Below are 25,812 nucleotides of genomic sequence, written 5' to 3' on the forward strand. Positions count from 1 at the left end.
AAATAAAAGCTCTGTGCCAAAAAAATCACTGTAGTCCAAAATGAAGTGTGTGGGTTTGTTTTTTTTTTTTAAATCTTTACATGTTCACAAGTCACTTGAATTGACCTCAAGACTAATTTTGGAACGCGACCCCACAGTTTCATGTGTGTGTCCTCAAGTTTGAAAAGAATTCTACACACTTGAGAACATCAACAACAAAAAACATAAAGATATAATCATAAACAATCCTCCAAGAGCCCTGCCTCTTTAACTGCACCAGCAACAACAGCTAAAAGTCACAGAAATCACAGAACCATTTGTTCAGTTCAGTCCAATTTAATGACTGTTATTATTGGCTTGAAAGATTTGAAACAATATAGGTACAGCATATTTTAAAAAATCACACATAACAATAATATTAGCCAAAAAAAAACTAAAGCAAACTACCATATAAGAGAAAGTAAATGTCGACCTCCACCTACAACAACATGACAAGCTACTAATCGACTTTAATCATGAGTTTCTTTGAGACAATCAGAATCAGAAAAACCTTATTGATGCTTGGGTGCAGGATTTTTGGATTATTACTCAATTAATTGTGGATTATTACTGAAAATGACAGATTCTGTTGATAGAGATCCATGATATGATGGACAATGGCAAACAGTTATATACACCTTTTACATACCACCAATATAACTGCTGCATAATTAAGTTAAAATTAAAATAAACAATGTACAAGTTTTGCTGAGTCTTTTTCACTGTTAAAAGCACTTAACTCGATCTCCAGCTCTCCTTCAGTACCACTTCACACTTTGGTAGCAAGTCTGAAGGTTACGCAATACTGCCTCGATCCACACTGTCACTGGAAACAAAAGGCCACAGCTCCACTCAGTGGTGGCTCGCAGGAGTTGCAAACCCACTGTGATGGCTTCACAGACGGTCATAAAATTCACATTTATACTGATCGTAACAAGTGGGGGTGTTTTAGAAGTGAGGGCAGAAGAGTTTAATAGAAGTGTTCACTCTCAAGTGTGCACTCCCCCCCCACAGCCTTCACCATTTGTACTGTCTCTCTTTTCTCCTCTGTTCCTCCCTCTTGTCTCTTTTCATAACATCCCTCTCGCTACCCTTTCTCACTTCCACTACACCTGAATAAAAGTTTGTAAGAAGTTCGATCTGTGACGCAGGAGCGGGTAAGTTGTTCTGAAAGGGGTGGCGACATTGCGTTACTGTTTCTTTGTGAGTCACACACAGGAAGAAATCACTGACCACACACACTTAGTCACATTCGTCCTTACAGTTTTTTTCAGCATATTGTCTGAGCGAAAAGCCAGAATGAAGGACATGAAATCATCTGTGCTCTGTAGTTTAAACTAACAAGAAAAGATCGTATTATAACCATCACCTCTTTCAGCCTGCGGTGCAATATTTCATGTTTTTTTCCCCTTTTTGCAAAGTAAGTGTGTGAAACTGCCCGATCACTACCAAGTAACAGGGGAAATCACAGTGAACCACCCCACAACATTCGTCAACCCCTGAAGTGCATTATTGATTTAGCTGTTCTCCTCACACATTTAACTGTTCTTTTTTCTCTCAGATCTTTGGTAGCGAGGCCAGAGAGGAGGAAACAGAGACGTGTTTCGTGGACATCGTCTACGATGAGATCCCCGAGCGCCACTATAAGGAGTCGGAGGTGAGTGGAGTCACTAACCTCAGGATGCACGTTTGTTTGTGTGAGCGTAGAGGAGCACAGAGCCAATGGCAAAGGAAAGGAGAGAGAAAAAAAAAGACCAACGGGAGAACAGGGGAAAAGAGACGCCAACAAATGAGGAGAAGGGATGGCATGTGAGCAGATAAAGAGAATAGTGTTATCTTTCTCTAGCAGCGTCGGTTCTTTTTTGACCACCAGCTGGCCATCTGCCTCCTCAGAGTGATGGAAATGCATGTTTATGCGAGGGGGAGGTGATGGACATTCACTGTGGTGATTTGACATTTGTATGCGTGTGCGTGTATGTGCCCGTGTGATGGACGTAAAAAGCCGAGCTATTAATAATCAAGAGAGGTCATAATGTCACTGCTGCGGTGTTTTATTATTGACACCTCACACACATGCACACACCTCCCACCGAGCTTTACGGTCTTCTGCTTTTATCCTCTCAGAGCTAAAAATAGCCAAAGATGCTGGCCAGAGCTAAAAGTGGATGTCACGTGGACGATGTAAATATCATTTGATTTTGAGGACAGATGGGTGTTTGGATGCATCAGAGTCACACCTGATAATGCACCACAGAGACCAGTTTCATACATTAATGACACACAGTTACCAGTGTGGTCAGACACCTTGAAAGCATCTAAGCACTAATCATATATATGTTTTAATGCTTTATGTTCTGGACACTAACATCACCACAGAGTTTTTCCTCAGTTATTTATTTATTCATTCATACTCTTTGTGGGCTAATTTATGTGGAAAATTAAATAAAGAAGAAGAAACTATTTATATGGCACCTGTCATACACAAAACAGCTCTAAGTGCATTACTTATGAAAAAAGTAAAGATGTATATTTATTATCTATGGAGTTATAGATTTTGGGAAATAATGCTTATTTGTTGTCTTGCCAAGTGTTAGATGAAAAGATCAATACCACTCTCATGTTTTTTGTCTGAATATGAAAGTGCAGCCAGCAGCAGTGCATCCTGATATCATTTTCTCTCCATCCACAGCTGTGCTTTGTGATTATTTATACTGTGTGATATTACATTTATAAAAGGCTCCATCACTGCGAAATGTCACTTTTAGCACCAGCATGTTTATTCCAGAGAAAATGGTTCTGCGAATCTGGATGCTATTAAGGTACGATATTAGCTGACATTGTTTCATAAAAAAAAACATTTTTAAATGGACAAGCTCTCTTTATTATTTCTAATATTTTTTCTTCCGCCAAGAAACTTTATGACACATTTTATGCACAGACAAAACTCACCAGGCCTCTTCCTCCTCCACCGCAAGTGTTTTACCAGCAGGGATGGAGAGAGTTGTGCATCACCCCCGCACACACTCTGTCACAGTGAGACACGACCCTAGACAAGACAAATGAGCACTAAAGCGTAATGAGTCTATAGGGAGCGGTGATTAATGCTTGTAAAGTTTGTGATTAGGAACTCCCACCTCTCAGCCGGGCTTGCTCTCTGCATGAGGCTTGTAATGAGTGCGGGTAATCCTGTATTCTCTGTGTGTGTGCGTGTGTGTGTGTGTGATAGAGACAGATATCAGCAGTGATGTCACTAAAAACAACACATCCTAAATGATATTTGCAGATATCTGTAATTCAGTTTTGACTTCTCCAAATAATAGTCTCAGATATCTCAAATGTCATTATCACCAGTCCAAATTATTGTGCATAATGTTGCCCATGCGAGGCCTTCTACGATACGATACGATACGATACGATACGATACAATACAATACAATACAATACAATACAATACAATACAATACAATACAATACAATACGATACAATATATTTGTCTTGGACTCAGTGCTGCACAGATAATGCCTCCACAGTTAATCACACCATTACATTAAAAACACAACAGTCTAAACAAAAACAACATCAGATGTACCATTGCACAAAATATTACACAATATTGCGCATACATTGCACATAACACATATTGCACTCATAATACATATTACAATAAAAACACTGTTCGACTATATAGCGCACAGTTCCTCAGGCAGCGTTGTTTCAAAGCCTGACAGAGATAGATATTAGATATTATTGGACATCTATTGGATATTGGTCCAGCAAAGTATTTTTAGGAGTTTTGGCAGACGCCATAGAGGTTGCTGTTGTGGTTGAGATAGTTAAAAATGTCTTGAAATAGAAAAAACCTACCATTAAGGGATTTGTGGCGAACAAAAGCTTTATAAATTGGAGAGTTGTGGTAGAAATGTGCAGCGTATTGTAAATACATTGTCTCCAGACTGTGTTAAAACTTGAAATGACATTGCAGATATCAGTAATGAATATCCAGCACAGCTAATCAATGGAAAAGCCATAGCCAGCTTACCATATGTGTGTGTGACAGAGAGAAATTTTCAAACGTAGGTGTAGGTTGAAAAACATTGAAGTCATGTCGTTTAATGGGATTTTTGGTCATTCTTTTTGCAGTTTTTTAAAGGAAAAGATGACATCAGATTTGTTTTCCCTGTGGAAGAATTTTTTATGTCTCAGACCTAGTGTCTCATTTTAGGACCTGCGGTATTTTAAATCTAAGAAGACTAACCGAGGCCTCCTGCAGGAAGGATGGATCGACAACCAGGACCCCATCATGTGCTCCTACAAACTGGTCACAGTCAAGTTTGAAGTCTGGGGCCTGCAAACACGTGTGGAGCAGTTTGTACACAAGGTCAGGATAAAAACTTTTTAGTGTCACTGCTAGAGGCGTTTTTATTTTCTGCTCTGAGAACATGTGATACTGGACCAGTTGGCCATGAACCAGATCAGATGTTTAGTGTTTGCCTGCTGCGATATCCGCCCTGTTCACATCCTGCAGATTCCCTTTACCTCGGCTGCACAGTTTAACTTCCTCTCTGCTATTTCCCCAAACCCATTTCACCTCAACAGCATCTGTCCCTGGGGTGAACTGTCCCTGTGCTCTCCTTGCCCGAGGCACAAACACACACACACACACACACACACACACACACACACACACAAAGCAGGGCCATTACTCACATGGTAACACTGGCACTGACTCATATGAATCACATTCCTCCAGGGTTGAACGGAAATATTTAGCACTTGTTTTGAAACTCGCAGCAACCATCAGAGTTAACCCGTTCTGCTCTCTCTCCTTGAACTTTCTCCCCGCTTTCTGTCCCTCTTTGCCGTTCTTCCTCTGTGATCTTGCTCCTCTTTTGCTTTTTCTTCCTCTCTTTTTCTTTAAATTCTGCTTAGGTGATTCGAGATGTCCTGCTTTTAGGACACAGGCAGGCCTTTGCCTGGGTAGACGAGTGGATCGGTAAGTTCATGGCACATGGGTTGCAGTCTGATAATTATTTTATCTATTTATTTAACCAGGTTGGTCCCATTGAAATTAAGAATCTCTTTTCCAAGGGAAACCCGGCCAAGATGGTCAGTAGTGAGAAGACAAAGTTGCAAACAGAGTCATAAAGGGAGACAAAATACAATTCACAAGCAGTAAAATTTGCATTAAAAGAGAACTTTATATGAGTCAAAAGAGAGCTTTCCGAGAGTCAGTTGTACAACCAGGCAGGGTAAAAACATCCTATAAAATCTGCTCACAAGTCTTTTATTTTAGATTTAAAAACATTTAAGGACACCGGCTCCCTAAATGGTGAATGTGGCTAAAGGCCTGATCATTTTTGTTATTTGCCACTACAGACAGAGATACATGTGGAGCGTAAAGTAGCTTAAAATCAGTGTACACACAAGTGGAATAAAGTTAACTTGCCATTGTAGATCAGATATGAGCAAATGCAGGCGAATGACCATCATCTGCTGAGCCAATGTCAGCAGAGCCAGCCAGGCAGCACCTCTCATGCGGGGCCGTTTTTGTTTTTTTTATGGACAATATTGTCTGTTAAACACGGCAACAATCACTCGGTACGTTTACATGAACAGGGAGGGTGAGCTGAGTTTTTTTAGCTTGATTAGGCCATTTAACTGTATTACTGTCCTTGTCACAGAATAAAAGCATCGGGGGAGAATCGATTTATTGACGGGAGTATGCCCGACTCTTTCACAGTAGGTGACGATATGCCACCTTTCAGCTTGTTGCTATTGGACCTTTTTACGTCGACCTATTTCGTCACGTTCCAAACACGTTAGCGAGCAGCGAAGGGGTTGCAGTGAAAGCATAGACAACTTTTCAGTGCTGCACATTTCGTACGGTCTACACTTTACATATCGGTACCGTTGTCGTGTTTTGTTTTCTTCCCTTCTTCTTTTTTCCCAACTTTCTTCTATGAATTTATGCTGTTTGTCTTCCGAGTCTATGTGCGGGGACTTTGGAGCATGCGCATGACGCTTAGACCAGTTCATACCGATTGAGGTGTACACATGAAAGAGTAAATCGACCCACAACTGCATCATCTAGGTGTGTTACATGCTAGGTTGCATGTTTTTAAAAAGGCAAGTTTTAGTCCGACTAACACAATAATTCGACTTTTTGTATCATAATGCACACACATACTTCTTTCCTTGTGGTGACGGCTGCAACTTTCCCATTAAAACTTCACCGAAGCGTTATTTAGCGATGAAATCAGAGTGTATAACAGCCAATCAGAGTGATAAGACAAAGAATTTATTGATTCTGATATAAAAAGAGGAGAAATTAAACTTAAATTGAACAATGTTTTACTACCACACTCACAGACCAGTGTTATCACTCTCTCTAATGCCTCTAACTCAACAGACATGACCATGGAGGAAGTCCGCGAGTACGAGCGTGCCACACAAGAAGCCACCAATCTGAAGATCGGCACCTTCCCGCCTGCCATATCCATCTCAGAGACCCCTCTGCCGCCCAGCACCCGCAGCGGCCCAAACAGCGCCCCCTCCACTCCCCTCTCCACAGAGGCCCCAGAGTTCCTGTCAGTGCCGAAGGAGCGCCCCAGGAAGAAGTCAGCTCCGGAGACCTTGACCCTGCCGGACCCGGGACGCAGAGATTCACTCTTCAAACTGCCCAGCTTTTTCTCCTGGAACTCCAGTCCGCAGCCCGAATGAGAGCGAGGCCGCGCCACTGGTGAACGCCCTCGACCCGTGGATCAGCGGAGGATGCCTGCCCAGCACATCCCACAATGCCCCCTCAGCCAGCTGAAGTGAAGGAGACTTCTCACTGTCCCCCTCAGCAGACTCGCCGGTGTTACAGCAGCCGCTCTCAGACTGCCTTCACAGACACAGGCAGCCTGATCTCTGTAGCAAAAAGTCCCGCGAGGTGTAACGGTGTAGTGCGTCCCATTGAGAGTCAAAAAAAGCAGCTGGAGGCTCCTCATTCTCCTCAGAAAACAGCCAGCGTACGACAATATTAGTCAGATTAAGTGTAGCGTACATTCCTGTTTTTTTTCCCCACGCCTTGCTTTTCCGTGTTGACAGATATGTTGCACATAATGTACATTTTTTTTCTGCTTTACCTTTAAGCATCGGAGTCTCTAGCTTTGGAGCTTGTGGTTTGACGTATCTATTTATGTGGTTGGGACTTTTCGACAGGTTACTTTTTGGCCACTGTATCAGTTGAGTATTCTGGTTTCCACAGTCAGGTGTAAGGTGATTGTGTATTCATGTATATACTGTATGAATATTATTTAACAGGTGAAGAAATAATCATATCCAGTGACGCTGCTGCTATGAAACTGCTCTTGTGTATTTTAAAGGACAGAACTCTCTCTCCTCTTTAAATGTTTATTATAGTGAAATCTGTCAACGTCTGTAAATGACTCGCATGATTTGAACTGCAGAGGCTGCTTTTAAATATTAAATGTTTCTTCTCGGCCTCAGACTTGATGTTGTTTTCACGGGCTGGTTATGTGGTTTGCATGTTGTTTTGCTGCATTATTCATTTCAGCTGTATTTATTTTTAGTCACACTGTTGATGGGTTTTGTATTCAGTAAATTGAATTAAATTAAATCCTGTTATATCCGTAATTGTGTGAGGAGTCTTTGTCAGTGCTGTTTATTTGAATTTATAATTAATTTTTTGAAACCTGAAATAAAAAGATTGATCTTTTTAAAAAAAAAAAAAGTAAAGGAAAATTAGCACCAAAAAAGGAAACTAGTTTTCTGGATTTTTCCTCCTGACATTTTACAATAATTTTCTAATTTAAATTATTTTTTAAAAATTATTTAAAAAAAAAAACAAAACAAAAATTCAGTATGAAAAGAGAAAAAGTATTGTGGCAGCTAAAAGACAGATGAACATTATCCACCTCCTACTTTTGCTTCCTACAGACATGGTGGAGAGAAGGAAAGAAAAAAAGGGAGAAAAACACATACACAAAAAAAAAAAAAAAATCCCAAGACACACCTGTGTTTAATCAGCGTCTTGACGTGCGGCACCTGTCAGGGCGACGGACTGTCTTGGAAAAGGAGAAGTCCCCACTAACATGGATTTTAACTCGGTTTGCAACCAAAATCTGTGAGAAATGTATCCACTGAGTTCATAAAAAAAAGTCTTAGATCTTAAAGCTAAATTTTGGGAAAAATAGAAGCAAAAAAAATGTTGCATTTAAGTTTTTGTTCAGTTTCGGCTTTTGTTTATCACGTTTTACTTCAGTTCATGAAGAATGTCGACCTCTTTTGGAACCTTCATTCACTTTGGAGGCGAGAAAAACATTTTAATTCAACGAAGGTGAGCAATCAATGTACAAATGATAATTTTCTGAATGGATTATTCCTTTTAATTTGCTTAAATATAGAGAATGTGACATTTTTTAAAAACAACTTTGTTGTACATTGTTGCTCTGATCTTTTTTAACTACACGCACTGAAGCCCAAAGCTGTAGTTGCTAAAAAGAATAAGACTTTAAAAATATATTTCGCGCTCCAGTCAGGTCAGCACAGACAAGCAAAGCCAAGTCCCATTTCCTGAACTTTGGGTTTTAAGTCCTAATGCACTTTTAGTCGCTGCAGTGCTACTGCAATGTGAAAACACCATTTTAAAACAGGTCTGAGTGTCAGTTCAGTCAGATGATGGATCCTGTGGATCCTCCATAGAGAGTGCTCCTGGGATGAGTCCTAAAACCCGGAAATGACTTTGCATTTTAGGGCGTTTTTTTGGAATGGGTTTTTAGTCAGAAGCCTGAAATAAGGTTTTGGGTTAACATGGATTTCACATTTTGTTCTGACATTAAATACATCAGAAAGTACCCCCCAATTCTGAACCTTTAGGTGTTTTAATAAGGTGGTTGCTAACATGTGGCTTAATGAGACTACAGAATGTCATCACGCCAATCACGGCTTCACAGCCTCGTTGTGGCGGCGAGGTTATGTCACGAGACAGCTGGGTAGTTTGTATATAGCCTAATGTTAGCTTTTCACTTCTGGCGACTGCATGTTACGAGATCGCCATCTTTGTTCAGGGGAAAGAGGATGTGTTTTATCTGCAATGTTGGGAAGGTTACTTTTGAAATGTAACAGGTTACAGATTCATAGTTACCCTGTTAAAAATGCATTAAGATACGAAACTATTAATTACTTAATCGAAGTAATGGAACTTATTATATCTGATTACTTTTTGATGACTTCTCATCACCAACATTTTGATTAGTAACTGTAATTTAATGAAGATAAGATAATCCTTTATTAGTCTCACAGTGGGGAAATTCACAAAATTACAGCAGCTATAAGGTATGAAGAAGTATGAAACAATACAATAGTAAAAAAAAAAAGAATTAGAAATATAAAAAAATTAAGATATTAAAATGTTCGATAATAAAAAACAGGGTGCCAAGTATGCTTAAAAAAACAAGGTGAAAAAACAGTAACATAAATAAAAAAAAATAATAATAATAATAAAAATGTTTTATATTTTGTCTAGGATTTGTCTTGTTAGTTGTATCTCTTTGGTATGTTGATGTCATGGAAGAAACTATGTTAATTTGCTGCTTTTCTGAACAGTTTGGTCCTGGAAGTGACCTTTCCTCAACACCATAGCAACAAAGTCAATGTACTGTGTGCCGAAACATTTGAAAAGTCGCCTGATATCAGATAAAATTGTCAGTTCCTTACACCTTGTTTCCACATCAGTCAACTTTAAAGTGGTATTCACACATGGCAGAATTAATTAATTAATTAATCAATCAGCTGTTGTTGGTGATTCACAAACATTCATGAATCCTTTAGTCAATGGACGCACCACTCACAAATTTATAAAAATTTTTATTTTAAAAATAATGACCTGACTGTACAGACATGTGGGCTCAGCCACTTTAAAGAGCTCAGCACGACAAACATTTGGCTTATTCTGCTGTTTTCCCACCACAGACAGCACGTAATAAAATAAATATTACACAAGTTTGATGTTTTGTTTTTTTTTCAAAATACACACGACAGCACCATCAAAGCAAAATTTGCTCAATGCTTCCCATCGAATTTAATAACTAAATGTCAATCAAATGCGTCAACAATGGCAAAGTCATGACACATTAATAAAAGTCAGAGCTCAAAATGTGCAAAGTTCAGCTTGACTGTAAAATGTTTTAACCCTTCAACACCCAGAAAGTCAGAGTGAAATTTCAAATACATTTAAAAACAAATGAAACTGTACGACACAAACGAGAGAAATTAAATGAGGTTATGTTTTCCCATCCTTATATGTAAACACAATAAAAACCATCAAGAACATCAATCCAAATTATAAATGTTTGCGTGCTAGAAATGACGAAGGCGTGAGTCCATTATTGATGTCATCGTTTTTCCTTCATTATCTCTCCTGTTGCTCTTTGACGAGGTCGTTTGTTCTCTGTCTCTCTTTGAGGTTACGCATGGCGTTGAGGAAAACTTCATACCAAAAAAAGGTGAAGCCTGTTGACAGTGCGGACTTCACAAGGCTGGGAGAGAGGCCTTTGAAGAAGCCGCGGACGCCCTCCTCTTTGGAGATTTGAACCACGCAGTCCACCAGTCCTCTATAACTCCGCACCTGCGCGTGAGAAACAGGAGACGATAGTCACACATTCAACCAGTGGTTCCCTACTGGTGTATCACAGGCCCATTCTGAGGGGACAACCAGTATTTGTAAAGAGTACCTATTGTATTGCCCTGTTCTTTGTATTATGTAATTTTTTTGGGGTTTTTTTTTTTTCAAAAATACGAATAGGCCTAATGGATTGTTTATTTATCAAAGCGGGAGGTTGGCAGGTTTATTTTTTTTACCCTTCCCAAAGCTGCATTTTTTTCTTTTAAAATTCACATAATAAACAAAATATTTTAAAAAATTTAAAGAAAAAATGTAGGGAAAGAATTGCCACAAACAATCTAAAAAATCAAAGAAAAAAAAAATTGCCAAAATGTTTTGAGGGAAAAAATTAAATCATATTTTGAAGAAAAAAAAAGCCAAAATATTTTAAAAATCACCACAAATGTTAAAGGACAAAAAAAAAACACGTTGTAGAAGAGCTTACCTGTCCGAAGTGAACTCTGGCGGCCTCAAAGCCCCCAACCTGCAGTCTCTTCTTGAAGAGGTCGAAGGGGTACGTGATTGTTTTGCTGATCATTCCAGCTCCGCTGCCGCAGACCAGGCTTCCCAGGTACCCTGGATATCAGGCACGAACATTAATAAGCTGTGAATGTTTCACATATGTTCGTGACGTGTTGTCTAAATGCCGTGATCTTCACTCACCTCCTGAGTTTCCAGCTTTGGGAGGCGGAGCCAACAGTTTCTTAAAGACGTTGTAGAAGAAGAACTGCAGCCCAGCGTACGGAAACACCGCCATCAGCGTTGGAGACAGGCCGCGGTAAAACGTCAGCGCTCCTTCTGAGCGGCACATTGTGGACACAGCGTGACGCAGGTTCCTGTACACCTGAGAGGACGGATAAGAGCGTGACACGAGGTTTCAGCAGATTCGCAAAGGTAAATACCGACCAAAGTAAGTTATTTTCTTTTCGGAAGTCTCCCAGCAGCAAATAACTACAGTTTCTTATGATGTAATTAACCGAGATAAGCAGCTCTCCTCCTACACTTGCCTATGATGAGTCAATAAGCGTCCTAATTAAAATATATACAAATATTTCAGCCTTTTTTTCACTAAAACTTCAGACTTATGTAGGAATCCTTTACCCCCCAAAATGGGCATTTGTAAATCAGATATTCTCCACGTGCAATGTTGGATTTGTGAAGGAAACTTTGTTTTTCTTGCAAATTCTTATACTAAAGTTATAGAGGTAACATGTTTAACAACACCAAAACTTAATCAACACATTCGTTTACAAACTCTCACACACCTCGTGCAGCATAATCTCATTCTTATTCAGTCGTATGCTCGGAAATTCCTGAATGGAGAGCGAAACTGCTGCCTCGATCATTTCGTTTTTATTACTGTGTGACTTTAGTCAATGCAAACTAACCCTTTAAAACACCAAAGTCACAAAATAACCGAAAAACTAACGGACAGAAGCAGCAGTAAACAAGCAGCTCTCATGTTCAGCGAGGTAAAATTACTGTTTGTTAACAGAGTCTGGCTTTACAGAAAGCACAGATAAGTTTCTGTTTGGAAAGTACGAAGCACACGACTGGATAAACGAGACGTGGATTACTGCATCAGTCGCGTGAGAGTTTGTGAACGGATGTTTTGATGTAGTTTTGTTGTTGCTAAGAGTGGCCCCGCTATGACTTCCAGTTCATCAAAAACTTTCTGTTTTCAGATTCTTCGTTCATTGTGGAGACAAGTGAGACAAATAAAGTTTTCTTCACAAATTCAACATTGCATGCGGGGAGTTACTGATATGCAAATGGTCATTTGGGGGTTGAAGAAGTTATTATAGTTTCTTTTTTTTTTTGTTTTCACCTCTTTATTTATTTAGGACTATGCATAAAAAACATTAATCTCAAAAGGAGAATAGATGATTCATGCCAGATTTAGCTGTTAGCTAGTTTATGTCTGCAGTCACCGAGCAGGTACAAACAGGACACACACCTCACACTAAAAAACACGAACCACAAATTACAACAGACAAAACAAACAGATTAAAAAAAACATCAAGCTGAATTCAGTCTGTAGGATTTCTGTCTGATTATTGAAATCAACTCGTCAAATTCATGTTAAACTAAAAAAAAACTGACTATGAGCTGACGTAAGAAATCCTTGACTACAATAATAAAACTGTTTACCCGGGTTTCTCCCTGAGCTGCAAAGCGTGTCCGCAGTGTGTCCAGAGGCTGGCAGACCACTGTAGCAGAGCAGGCGGCCAAACCGCCACACATGAAGTGAACTCCTGCCGTCTGGCTGTCATACGCCATCGTCTTGTGGACCATCTCCGTCAGAAGCTCAAAACTGGCAAACTGCAAAGCGCACACACACATTTAAAGTAAGTAAATCTTATAAATACAAGTAATTGTGCAATCCGAGTAATTCGGAGAAGTTTATGGGCTGTACCTGGACAGCTCCGAAGCAGATGGAGAGGAGCTGTGCAGGGACGTGGCCCTTCCAGAAAGCAGAGAGTCCCTCCTCTGAATAAATGCAGCGAGATGCCTGAAATAATCCCTGATATTTCCCTTCAGGCGTCTGTGACGACACACGCTCAATCTGCAGCTGAAAGGACAAAAAATACTGATAAACATACGGGAAGCAATGTCAGTGCAATAGCATTAACCCTTTAAAACCTGAGCTAAACGTCTTGATTTCTTTAAGAAATATGGAATTGAACAATGAAAGATTAAATTACCCCACAATTAGTAGTAAATTATTAAAAAGTGCAAGATAATTAGCAGAAAATTTGTTTAAAAAAAAATAAAATCTGGGAAATTACCTAAAAAAAATAAAAAAATATAACTTCGTAATAAAATTTTTAATATGTAGTTATAATCATTTTTCCCTGGCTGTTTTCCCGAGATTTTTTTCCTAGATGTTTATATTTTATCTCTTTACTCTTTTATTGTAAATCTGTATCCTTTATTCGAGATTTTATTGCTCTGTGAAGCACTTTGAACAGCCCTGTCGTATGAAATGTGCTACAGAAATAAAGCTGCCTTCCCTAGCTATTTTAAAAATAATTTTCTAAATCTACTAATTTCTTTTGATTTGGTTGAGAATGAAATTGCACCAATTTGTACACGGTTCAAAAGGTTTAACGTGAGAGAGCCAAACTGCAAAGTGACGACACGCGTGCTTTAAATTTAAACTGTAACATTTCATATTCCTGTATTTAGCTTTGATTCAAATATTTTCAAAATCAGCTTTCTTCCGTCAGCGCCTGATTGAGCACCGTTGTACAATGACACATCGTTACCTGAAATCTGATTTTAAGGACGTCAAAGGGGCTGATGAGGGCCCGGGTGACCATCCCAGCCGCTGACCCCGCCAGGGCCGCCTCCTCTGGGGAGAGGGCTGCCACCTGAGCCCTGGGGTCATAGCCCACCATGTCTCCACAGCGTCAGATTCCTATAAACACTGACGACAGAAATTATGAGTTATCTGTGTTTTCTAAGGGACTGTACTTTATTTAGCAGAGTAGATATAATGACCCTCCCTGGTGCTACAAATATTTTTTCCTCGAGACTTGCTGAGAGCCTTGGGGAAAACGCGTGACCTTACCTTCGCCATAAATAACCATATTTTACAGTTTCTGGCTATGATGAATGGTGAAATTTTGGAGATTTTTACAGAAAACATGTATTTTAAAGCCAATTGCTGGTTTCAGGGTTCTGCTGGTGTTTAAAATAAACACAAAATATGACCATTTAAAGTTGTATGTCCCTGCCCTAAGCCAAATTTAAAAAATAAATAAAAAAAAAAAAAAATTATATGAAGTGCCTCCCCCATTTTGCAGTTCCCCTCCTCTCTCATAAATAAAAACGAAACTACAAAATACAACCATTTAACAGTGCCCCTCCTCTAAGACAAAATAAAAAGCATACCAATGCTTAAAGAAATTACTTTACTTACTCCCCCTTTTTCCACCACCCCCTCCCTCACCCAACTAACGAACAGTCCCTAAATTGTGTATCAAATGAAAATGAAAGCACACAATATTAACAACTTAATTCATTCACGTTTTCTTAAGAGTCTGTACAGATGTTTGTGGAACACAGTATCAATGTTAAGGAAAAAAAATCAAGGATATAATAAAATAAATCATATTAACAGCAAGCATTAACGAGGAGCAGATAAAGTAACAGAGTGTGCTCTGCAGAGGACATGCGGCAGGACCTTCAGGCAAGCTAAGCAAACAACACAGAGGACATCGCTGCAGCGCTGACACCGCTAAACAGACACTTACCTTCTAGTAAAAGTCCTTCATAAATACAAACACAGCTACAGCACTGATCCCAGAAACGCCGTGTCCTACATTAGCAGGATACGAACAAATTGCACGTCACAAATTGCTCGCAATACTTCCGGGTCACATAGAGCGGACTCCACCTTTCAAAGACGAAATATCGCGTCAAGATGATATACTGCCGGAGTCAACGTCACCAAGAAAATAAGCGTAACATCTCTATTAATATTAACAGCATACCTAGGTTAATGTTTACAAAGCCATGATTATTGTTTTGTTTTACAAAACTTGATTTTATTTATATTTTTTCAATTTTATGTGATTTTTATAAATATGACCATTGTCTAAAATGGCGTAAAACTAGCAAAAGAATGTAAAGAATAAACACAAAATGATAATAATAATATACAATAATAATAATAACAATAATAATAATAATAATAATGATAATAATAATAGCATGCAGGATCAACTCATGCACAGTGGTTTTTGCACTAAACTGTTCATACTGTATATTTTTGAATTACATACTGTACATTTTGTATATATTCTCTATCTCTTCCTTTTGTGAATACAATTACATGTCTATGTCTGTCTTTTTTTCTATTTTTCTTATCCCTAACTTATTTCCCTCCCTTGTACTGTGAGCATTGCCAACCCGGAAAAAAATCCTTGTTCCTCATTTGTTGAACTTGGCCAATAAACGTGATTCTGATTCTGATTCTGATCAAGACAGAATTAATAAGATAAATTAAAAAACCGATATCCCAAAAGCATGTCTATAAAATGAGTTTTTAAGTATTTTAAAAACTAGGTCACAATCACATTCATTTTCTTGTTTTGATTTGATTAGAGGTATTTAATATAATTTATATTGTTTTTAATTTTTTGATCTAAACTTATCCAAACTACTTAATTTTTAGGCTTTATGTAATTTTATTTATATTACTTTATTTTTTTTTAGATTTGTATACACATTGACATTGTATATAATGGTGTAAAGGAAGCAAAATAAAATTTAAATTTAAATTTAAAAAATATGCAGAACAAGTCAGGGAATACATGAACAAATACAAAGAATAGAAAGCATCAGCAAAGATTAAAACGACACTTCGGCGGGGTAACGAGAGACAGGGACTTATCTTGCTGTGACACTCCATCTTTGCAAGGTGACGTCATACGTCTGCTTACATCCCCTGAAGTGGTATGAGCAGCTTAGATGTAAATTTTCACATTTCGGAATGTAAGTAAATGTTTTAATTGTTTTTTCTTTCTGTAAACTCGATAAGAAATGCCGTTAGTTAACATTAATCAGTATCTTTTTTTTTGTGGCTGGCGGTATTAACGTAAATGCAGGTTAACGGTTAAAACTTGATGCTAACTCGTTTTAACAGTAACGCTAACGTTTTGGTTTCTGCTAAAGCACCGAAGACAGCTAATTTAATGGTTGTTAATGCCAGTGTTTATAAAATAGGACAGCAAAACTGTGTTAACGCCACGTTTGCTGTCGTTAACACAGTTAAAAAACGACTCCTAAATTGATGTTTAGCTAACGTTAGATGTAACGTAAAGTAACGTTAGTTTACGTTAGCGTAGACTACCTGTGGCGGGCGCGCGGCTACTACTGTTGTGTTAACATATAATACTTTGTGCCTGTGATAAATGTGTTTATTTGAGATGTTGCGTGACCCTGTGGGTGACCCGAGTTTGCCCATCTAATCCCTGCTATCCCTCAGTGAATGAGCAGCAGCCAGTTTGATGACAGCACAGGATTTTGTGCTTATTGTTGTCACGCAAATTGTTCTACAGTGTCTGTCTGTCATGTATTTTGTGCTCAGGCTTGAAGCAGAGCCTCAATGTGTGTGAAAAGCTTGCATTTCTTTTTAAATTTTCTACTTTGACCCCTGTAAAATGCAGTAATAAGTGTCTGATCTTCACAGCGTGACAGCTCTCAGGTGTGATTTGGGTGCTATCATCTATAATGGAGAACACTTCTGAAGACTACAGGATCCAGTCATTTGACCTGGACACACAGATGTTGCTGAAAACAGCCTTGAAAGGTCAGCATGTCCTTTTACTACTGACTTTTAGGAATTTGAGATCAATGGGCCTCATGCAAGAAACGATACACGATCAGATTTTCTCTTATTTTTGTTTGTGTCCATGATTTGTGCATATTTTGTTAGCATACATCGATTTTTTTTATTCACAAATGTTTTCTTAATTCTGCTCCTCTTTTCAGTAACAGAGTGGTTGACAACACATACAACGATAAGAGGAAAAGATCTCGCTTTCACAGTCCACAAATTGTTGTCCAACTCAAGGAAAAATAAGTTTTATATTTGAGACACAGAAAAAAATGCATTAATATAATTTAATCAAATTAGATAATGTTTCAGAGTAATTATAATGAATGGATTCTTAATTTTCAGGGCTAAAGAAATACTTCTGTATTTGGTCCATTGGTCCCAATTCCTGTAATTTCAGTTACTGTGCATCCCTCTGCTGATCAGTACTAGAATGTAGTAGTATTGTACTTAAGTACAAATCTTGGGAACTTTTACATTACTTTAGTATTTTAATGTTAAGAAGGAAATATTGTACTTTTCACTCCACCGTCATTATTAGATAACCACTTTGAAAATTAAAAGCTTTGCACAAAAACCATTTGAAAGTGTACAACCGCAGGTGAAACAATTAGTCCATTAATTAGAAAATTCATTGGCAACTATTATTTAAAGTTGTGAAAGTCAAAAAGTAATTTTTCCAGCTCCTCATATGCACTGTATGTACGAGGACTTGCTTATTTAAACCTTTTTGCATGTGTACTTTGACTTTTAATATCTCAATACATTTCCCTGAAATCACATTTACTTGAAGTTTATTGACAGCACGCTTGTGTCAGTTTCACGCTGCAGAAGTTCTTCTTCTTACAGCCTTTTTTTGGTGTCATGTCTCCAGTCTTGTTCATGTGTTAGAATCTTTGCACACGGCACAAAACCTCCCCTTCTATAGTGTTTAGGGGGCGTTACCTGTGCTGATAGGTAACTTATGAGGTGTCATCATTGATCGCACCTGGGTACGAGCAGATTTGGGTGGTTAAGAGCGTTTGGTGCATCTGGAGTTGACTTCTCTTTTATTTTCTCTTACCAAAAAATTAAGAGAAAATTGAAGAGAAATTGAAGAAAATTTTGCTGCATGAGGCAAAATCTTTTGGTGAATTTTTGTTTCTTTCAGATCCAAGTTCAGTAAACCTGGAGAAGGTGTCCAACATCATCGTGGATCAGTCTCTAAAGGACCAGGTGTTCAGCAAAGAGGCCGGACGCATCTGCTATACCATCGTGCAGGTCCACACTGTTTGCACTTTGATGGGCTGCTTGTCCATTTCACCGTCCACATTATTAGTTTGTCTGATCAAGACACTGAGCGCTCTTAGACCAAAGGGATTTAAGAAACGAGAGCAGGACTTAAACATCTGATTGAGTCTCTGTAACAGAATTCTTAATCCTCTTACTTTATTATGCCTAACTGGAAGTTTGCACTCGAGCAACAGGAGGCTCTTAAGCCAGCTTACCTACATCGCAATGTTTCCTGACTTTTTGTCCACCTCTCTCTGTCCTCTGGCGGTCACCTTGTGCAGGCCGAGGCCAAGCAGAGCAATGGAAATGCGTTCAGGAGGAACTTGTTGAACCGCCTCCAGCAGGAGTTCAAGAACCGCGAGGAGACGAGGGCGCGCTCGCTGCAGGAGTGGGTGTGCTATGTGTCGTTCATCTGTAACGTCTTTGACTACCTCAAAGTAAGATGTTTAAAATGTTATCATATAGGGCAATAAGACGAAATACATCAGCTGACAGTAAAATCGTTTCATATAATGTTATATCATTTACATCATCTGATAAGGCTTCGCGTCGTTGTGGTGGCGTCTACACACCAAAAAGCACCAAAACAAACGCGGTGGAGCTGAAAAGCAATACTAAACTTTACTATAAAAGTACTTTATTTAACACTATAACAGTATTTTATTCAACTTTATAATGACAGTAGTTTATGTAACTTTATTGCATGGCAGCAGCTGTTTTATTTGTAACTGTAATTCATTTAATTAGTTTGTATTTTAGTAATTTACATAAGTTTAGAGGAGATTTGAAAATATCAAGATAAATATCATGTATTCGCCTTAAAACATAGTGATATTATTCGAAAGCCATATCGCCCAGCCCTATTATCTTATTGTTTTAATCATGATAACAAAGCGGCGTTTTTAAATTTGGCTCCAAGCCTCTGCAGAACGGCTTAGATGTACTTTCTTTTCGCTGTCATCTTGTGTTTATTACAGCAGATGTAAAACTTTCCTCATCTGCTTCTCTTGTCTTGAGCGTCTTGCTTATATAGTTTGGAAATATAAGTGTTCAGTATGGTGGGAAAACGAGGCGAAGGTGCGGCACCAGTTCACTCTCATGGTGACTCAGGTTTCATCCCTGATAAAGACTATTGTCCTTTTGCACCAGTGCACTCTTTTATGGTCACGGTCTGTGCTCATTTTTCACTTTTTGTGAAAGAGAGGGTTTAACCAGGGACTCAGCAAAGTTACCCGAACTTTGATAGCAGCTTATTTAAGCACATTCTTTGTTTATGTTGACATTTAGGTGAACAACATGCCCATGGTGGCTCTGGTGCATCCTGTGTACGACTGTCTGTTCAGGCTGGCCCAACCAGACGCTCTCATGAATGAGGAGGAGGTGAGACACAACGACTAGTTTCTCCTTTTCTTTTAGATATTTATTTGATAAAAATTCAATTTCTCAACTCAAAGAAACAGCACTTAGCAGAGTTCGTGTTGCTCAAGTCACCGACTCGTCCTCCGCCTCCCTCTGCAGGTGGACTGCCTGGTGCTGCAGCTGCATCGTATCGGAGAGCAGCTGGAGAAGGTGAACGGCCCGCGGATGGACGAGCTGTTCTTCCTGCTGCGGGACGGCTTCCTGCTCCAGGAGGGCCTCACCTCCATGGCCCGCCTGCTGCTGCTGGAGATCCTGGAGTTCAGGGCGGGGGGGTGGTTGCTCAGCAGCACCGCCCACAAGTACTACTACAGTGAAATTGCTGACTAGGATTGTTGCAAGGACAAGGGGCAGCTGATGTGCAGGTGCGTTAGCCAACCCTTAAGCACCTTGGATACCTCTCCTTCACCACCAGGGTTTCTCCGGGAACACGGTGAGTCGAGGCGGCGGGCAGCATCAAAGTCTTTAATTTCTTCTGATATTAGTAGACGAGTCTAAAATATAATACACTGCGGGAAACCCCGGTCATCAGGGGATATTAAACCAGCAATTTCATGAAGGACAGCGACAGTGGACGGTGGTTTATAAACTGTAAAAAGACTTTTGGGGTTTTGCTGGATTGTTCCTGCGTTTGATAATATTCCTGACCCATGGTGCCGTGGATGTGGACAGTGCAATAGTTCAAAAGGTGTTGAAGTTACCGAGGTTTAGCCACATTCAGGTACACTTTGTTTTAGAGTGAAAGAAGCTGAAGATTTTTTTTTTTTTTAACTGATCTTGCAGGCATTCCTGTTTAGAAAACATTTCAAAGTCCAACTTATTTTTTATTTTTTTTAAAAAACTAAATCCAAAGGACTTGGAAGAGACATTCCAGTCAGATGAAAGCTGATTTAGTCTTTACTTTACTTTTTTTTATTGTTGTGTGACCAAATTCAATCAAAAATCAACATTTGAATGATTTAGTTGACATTTTTTTAGTGTAGAGTTGACATTTTACAAAAGGTTTGTATTGCAATTCAGAGGAAATTTCTGACTAATTTTTCCTGTGTTACTGTTTCGTTACGTGTCGTTACGTTTAGGCCGTTTTGTCAGATGAAGCGTTGTGTCTTAATTCAGGGACCTTCTTTTATCGTTTTGTTACAGCTCCACTTTTCAAAAAAAAAAAAAAAGACCAAAAGATTTGGAACTGAGAAATCAGTCAGATATTTACTTTACACTTTTTTTTATTTGTTCAACAACTTGTGCCAATACAACAAGAACAGCATCATCCAAAACTTCTCAGCAAAGCCTACGCTCTTAATTTGTAGTTGAGGTGCTGGAGGACAGTGGTGGAAGGTGTACTTGGATCATTTACTTAAGTAAAAGTAGCAATACCACAGACTGTGTATAAAAACTGCGACTTAAACATCACAATTTATTTGTTGGTGAAATTTGAATGAATTATCTTAATCTGCAAAGTAACTAAAGTCATCAAATAGATGTCATGAAAGTAAAAAAGAGCACTATTCCCCTCAAAATTATACTTAAATAGTTGAGTAAATATGCAGTTATCTTCCACCACTGCTGGAGGTGTCAGTTTTTATCCTCCTTTCACGTCTACACAGGTAGGTTAAAAGTAAATGGAGAAGTATTTTTCCTCTGAATTCACCAGCACAAGCTACACTTCAGTATGACACAGAGCTCAGTTTTAAGTAGGAGTCTGTTACTTTTGTTGATTCTCAGTGACGGCTTGCTGGTCTTAAACCGGAGCTGTGCCTTGATTCAGAAAGACACGAGCATTGAAGATTAATGCGATTAAATTGTTACATTTCTTTGAACGGCACTATTTTAAAAAACTGTACTTGTAATTGTATGTAAATACGTAAAGCTTAAAGTTTGTTTGTTTTTTCAACCTGGACCCTATTTTCCCATGTTTCGTGTGGAAGTGAGTAATGGGGACAACAGTTTTTGAAATTGTCCACGTATTAAGCGAGAGCGCTGCAGCCTGTAACGGCGAAAAGGCTGCAATGTAATGACTCTGGTCATTTGTGCATCGTTGACTTACTTCGACTTACGTCGCTTGTTTTTTCCTCTGACAGGCTCCGATTATTATTGTCTATGAATGTAAAAATTATAGAAAAGATCCCGACTATGATAGAGCTTTTTTTTAAAGATTATTTTTGTTTAACCAGAAACCAATCCTACCACTCTGTTTTAAAAGCAGATTTTCACATCTAACTGGGTGAATTAAGAGTTAATTTCAACCAAAAAAAAAAACATGGGAAAAAAAAGGATCCAGGTTGAAAAAATACCAAACTTACTCTTTAATATAAAATTGGCAGACAAATCAGCGTCACAGAGAGAATCTTCAACATTAGAAAAGCGTTTCACTGATTCAGGAAATTTTGTAGTACATTTCCAAAAATCTTTTTTTCTAGTTGTTTTTGAAGATTTCCATATGAGCTTTGGTACTTATTACCACCTTCAGACCAAGCTGATGAAACAAAGTGGGGCAGAATAGTTGTAATGGTGTTTTAAGCTGATCGTGAGGAGTAAAATCATGAGTCAGCAGGTTCAAACGCTGTCGACGCTCACAGTCCCTTAAAGACGGGACGCAGTTCTGACCGCAATATCCGTGTATATATTTTATTACACTGTCGCAACGTTTTTACATCACTTAATTCCATTTTTTTATGGTTGGGTTGTACATTTAATGCAAATTTATTTAATAAATCTTGGAAGTTTTTCCTTCTTTCACTTTCATGTGTTTATTGTTGAGCACGACTGCATATTTTACACAATAACATTTCTCAATACAAAAAAAAAGACTTCTCACTGTTGTCCTGCGGCGCTTTTTACGGTGTAGTCCTTTTAACATTGGATTTTCACGCTGTTTACTATTTACAGAAGCACTTTGAACGACAAAATGTGAATCTTTCGTGACTCTTTGTGACCAGCATGTTTGTGCAGTCCTTGAATTTCAGTCCTGAGTGGGTTTTTTTTTTTTTTTTACCACCAGCGGTAGTGAGCGTACGCTCTGTTGGATTCGGCCATCTTGTGCAGCTCGAACTTTTTCTTGATGACGTTGCCCTCCATCACAGACGCTGCCAGCAGTTCCTGGGAGAGTTTTTCATACATGTGCGTGCGTCGATGTTTGTTTTCCCGGCACTCCGTGATCATCCATTTCATGGCAAGGAAGCGGCGTCGGTTTTCCGTAAGAGGGATGGGCACCTGAGTGGGAATGAGGTCAAAAAGAATATAGTTTGTTTATTTTTTTGTTGGTGTAAGACAGTGATACTGTCAAATCTGGCCTCCGATAGGGTGCTAGGTGACCCCTCCCCCACCATTTTTTATTCACAGTAACATAAAGTGATTCACAGCAGGAAATGTTTTGGTACCTTTAGCATAGATAAAGCACCAGAGTGCATAAAACAGCATGAAAGTAGAGCCTGTTTATCAAAAAAAGTGCCAGTGAAGGATTCCCCAAATCCCCCAACAGAGATCTAAGCTAAGCGCCTAATGTCCTAAAATCCTAGACACGTCCTCAAATCCTAAAAATGTCCTAAAATTCAAGAAATGTCCTAAAATCCTACAAACAGCTTAAAATCTTGAGAAACTCACCAAAAGCCAAAAAACGTCTTGAATTCAGAGAAACATCCTAAAATCTTGACAAATGTCCTAAAATCCTAGAAATGTCCTAAATTCCAAAAAACATCCTAATTTCTGAGAAGCATCCTAAAATTTAACTTTGGGGACAACAGTTTTTGAAACAGTTCAAGTATTTAAGCGAGAGCGCTGCAGCCTGTAACGGCGAATAGGCTGCAATGTAATGACTCTGGTCATTTGTGCATCGTTAATTTACATCGAATTGAACTTTAACTTTAATAAAATATTAGAAACATCCTAAAGTCCTGGAAATGAGCTAAAATCCAAGAAATGTCTTAAAATCCTAGAAACATTCAGGGGTTTGCTGACCTCCCGTCATTTTGCAAAAGTGGCCCCCAAGCAAAGCAAGTCGAGCATCCCTGATGTAAGATCGGATTCTGAAGATATAAATCTTTTTTTTTTTTAAAAAAAGCGCTGACATGTCATCGCTCACCTGGTAGTACTTTCCACCTTTCTGTATGCTGGCGAGCCCGACGACGGGCTTACAGTTGTCCAGAGCCTTGTGAAAAATTGCGTAGGGGTTACACTCGACCTCTTCCTTCTGTCCCTCTGGAGATTTGTGGTATTTCTCCACCTGTTTCCTCTTTATGCTCTCCAGCGTCTGGAAGAGAATTTTTTTCTTTTAGATCAACTGCAAATCTTTCCGCTCCAGTTTGAGACTGCGTGTTTGCTTTCTCACCTGTGTCATGATCTCTCTGGCCAAAACCTTGTCTCCATCTTTCATCATCATGTTGATGAATTTACTGAAAGACAAAAATGATCCCCTGGCGTGAGCTCTCAGATGCACAGCTTTTCATTAAACACCGTCCCGCAGTGACGTCTGTTTACCTGAGGACGGGGTCGCTGAAAACAGAGCTGCTCACTCCGCTGGTTGCTGCCTTGATGGGTCTGATCGATTTGAGCTCCCGCTGCTCCTTCTCCTCAGCGCTCAGCTCCGTCTCCGGCGTGCTGTACGCCTCCTTGCTGATCTCGGGCTCCAGATAGTACGGGTTGTACCTGTTCCACCTCACCAGGAACACTCTGCAAACACAGCACACGCACACAGTTTCCAAAATTACTCAGAGTTTATGTGTCAAAATCAGCAGCAGTCGGAGAGCGGACAAATTAATCGATTAGTTGATTTACAGAAAATTAATCAGCAATTCAGCGATCACCATAAGGTGCTGAAGATTTGCTGGCTGTTAATTGTGCGTGTGTTTTTAAATCACAGTAAATCCAATTTCTTTCAGTTTGGATTATTGCTTTTGGACAGAACAGGCAAATTCAAGACTGGACTTAAGTAAATTTAGATTTTTTTTATTTAAAGTTATAACATATTAGAAAAAATATTAGGGAGATTCATTTTTTTAAAAAAAAGTTAGTTGCAGCCCTATTTATTTATTTTGTCTTTTAGACATTTAAGTGTATTGTCAATTAAATTAAGTTTCTAAATGTTTTGCTAACATTAGGAGTCAATCAAAACAAAATCAAATTGGCTTTTTAAAATCTAAAAATGAATTTATAGCGGAGGGAATATCATGCATTTTCCACCGGGCATTCAGGCTAAAGGAAAAGCATCTGACTTTTTGGGCAGACAAATAAAAACAAAAAAAAAATATTCAAAAATATATAAATAATGTGCTCATTATTTTAGCCAAATTTTACATTCATAAAATAACATAATAAAGAAAATCACCTAGATATACCACTTTCAAAAAATCAAATCTAGATACGTGTTAAAAGAATATCAAATTGAAATATATGCAATAAACAACTAAACAAAACGACTGATTTAAGCAAATCTTGCAACCTGTGTCTTCATACTTGTGCCTATTTTATTTAATTTTAATCTGCTTTGAACCTATTGTCTCTTTTTTTCTAATATTTTCAATTATTTTTGCAATTTTTTGTAATAACAACTGAATGTTTTCAAAACTGCTAATAAAAAGCAAAAGAAAGAAAAGGAAAATAAAAAAATTCACACCCCTGATAAATAAAGAGCAGTCCCAAACGCTACTGATCCCGCTATTAAAGACATCCTGCTGCTCTGTTGAGGTGTGATGAGAATATGTCTCTATTTTTGGCATATCTGTAGATTAAATTTTTACCTGAATGATGAAGTAGCGGATTAATATCGAAGATATCAGTTTATTGATCATTCATGGTCACAGATATTTAACATCAGCGCTGGTTCGGAACGTAACCACGTGATTTACACGACTGTGTTGATTCTATGTGCAAGAAAAATGCGCCGATCGCACAATAACATTAAATAAACCGCTAACACCACCTGTTTATTGTTTATTTTATAAAAAAAGATCATTACCTTGGTGTCCAAGGTTTTAATAATCCTGAGATGGAAGCAGCCATCTTGAAAATGTGAGTGTCAGTCAGGACCCCGGGTTAGTACGTCCTACAATGCCTTCGTGAAAAAAAAATAAAATAAGCGTTTTATTCGGCGGGGTTTAA

The 25,812-nt window shown here is 38.7% G+C and overlaps 4 protein-coding genes across 8 annotated transcripts in view; 2 read left to right on the forward strand and 2 right to left on the reverse strand.

The window, feature by feature from the left end:
* LOC121956550 (cytoplasmic phosphatidylinositol transfer protein 1) overlaps positions 1 to 7,650 on the forward strand; it is a 62,635-nt gene extending 54,985 nt beyond the window's left edge. For all 4 annotated transcript variants that reach the window (XM_088069240.1, XM_088069241.1, XM_088069239.1 and 1 more), the window contains 4 exons: positions 1,580 to 1,675; positions 4,242 to 4,397; positions 4,949 to 5,012; positions 6,429 to 7,650. In XM_088069240.1, the coding sequence (XP_087925366.1) occupies positions 1,580 to 1,675; positions 4,242 to 4,397; positions 4,949 to 5,012; positions 6,429 to 6,739 (627 nt within the window). In that variant the 3' untranslated portion in view covers positions 6,740 to 7,650. The remainder of the gene's footprint in view (positions 1 to 1,579; positions 1,676 to 4,241; positions 4,398 to 4,948; positions 5,013 to 6,428) is intronic.
* A 2,226-nt stretch (positions 7,651 to 9,876) lies between these two features.
* slc25a19 (solute carrier family 25 member 19) lies at positions 9,877 to 15,101 on the reverse strand. Its single transcript, XM_042504832.2, has 7 exons — positions 14,945 to 15,101; positions 13,955 to 14,115; positions 13,102 to 13,257; positions 12,837 to 13,007; positions 11,349 to 11,529; positions 11,131 to 11,261; positions 9,877 to 10,649 (listed from the first exon to the last, which is right to left on the reverse strand). Exons 2-7 carry the CDS (start codon positions 14,084 to 14,086, stop codon positions 10,434 to 10,436), a joined length of 987 nt encoding a protein of 328 aa, XP_042360766.2. The 5' UTR covers positions 14,087 to 14,115; positions 14,945 to 15,101; the 3' UTR covers positions 9,877 to 10,433.
* On the forward strand, positions 12,894 to 22,455 carry LOC121956562 (MIF4G domain-containing protein B-like). 2 transcript variants are annotated; one of them, XM_042504835.2, is made up of 6 exons: positions 12,894 to 13,033; positions 16,885 to 17,004; positions 18,182 to 18,291; positions 18,585 to 18,740; positions 19,591 to 19,683; positions 19,822 to 22,455. In XM_042504835.2, exons 2-6 carry the CDS (start codon positions 16,926 to 16,928, stop codon positions 20,047 to 20,049), a joined length of 666 nt encoding a protein of 221 aa, XP_042360769.1. In that variant the 5' UTR covers positions 12,894 to 13,033; positions 16,885 to 16,925; the 3' UTR covers positions 20,050 to 22,455. The 2 variants fall into 2 exon arrangements, with proteins under 2 accessions (XP_042360769.1, XP_042360768.1); XM_042504834.2 differs by lacking the exon at positions 12,894 to 13,033 and adding an exon at positions 16,081 to 16,187.
* Positions 20,925 to 25,784, reverse strand: mrps7 (mitochondrial ribosomal protein S7). The gene is made up of 5 exons (XM_042504833.2): positions 25,670 to 25,784; positions 24,193 to 24,384; positions 24,044 to 24,107; positions 23,798 to 23,965; positions 20,925 to 22,929 (listed from the first exon to the last, which is right to left on the reverse strand). Exons 1-5 carry the CDS (start codon positions 25,711 to 25,713, stop codon positions 22,708 to 22,710), a joined length of 690 nt encoding a protein of 229 aa, XP_042360767.1. The 5' UTR covers positions 25,714 to 25,784; the 3' UTR covers positions 20,925 to 22,707.
* Between the last annotated feature and the right edge of the window lie 28 nt (positions 25,785 to 25,812).

This window comes from Plectropomus leopardus, chromosome 18, assembly GCF_026936395.1.
Source record: "Plectropomus leopardus strain MGB_pleo_1.0 chromosome 18, ASM2693639v1, whole genome shotgun sequence".
Classification (NCBI taxonomy): domain Eukaryota; kingdom Metazoa; phylum Chordata; class Actinopteri; order Perciformes; family Serranidae; genus Plectropomus; species Plectropomus leopardus.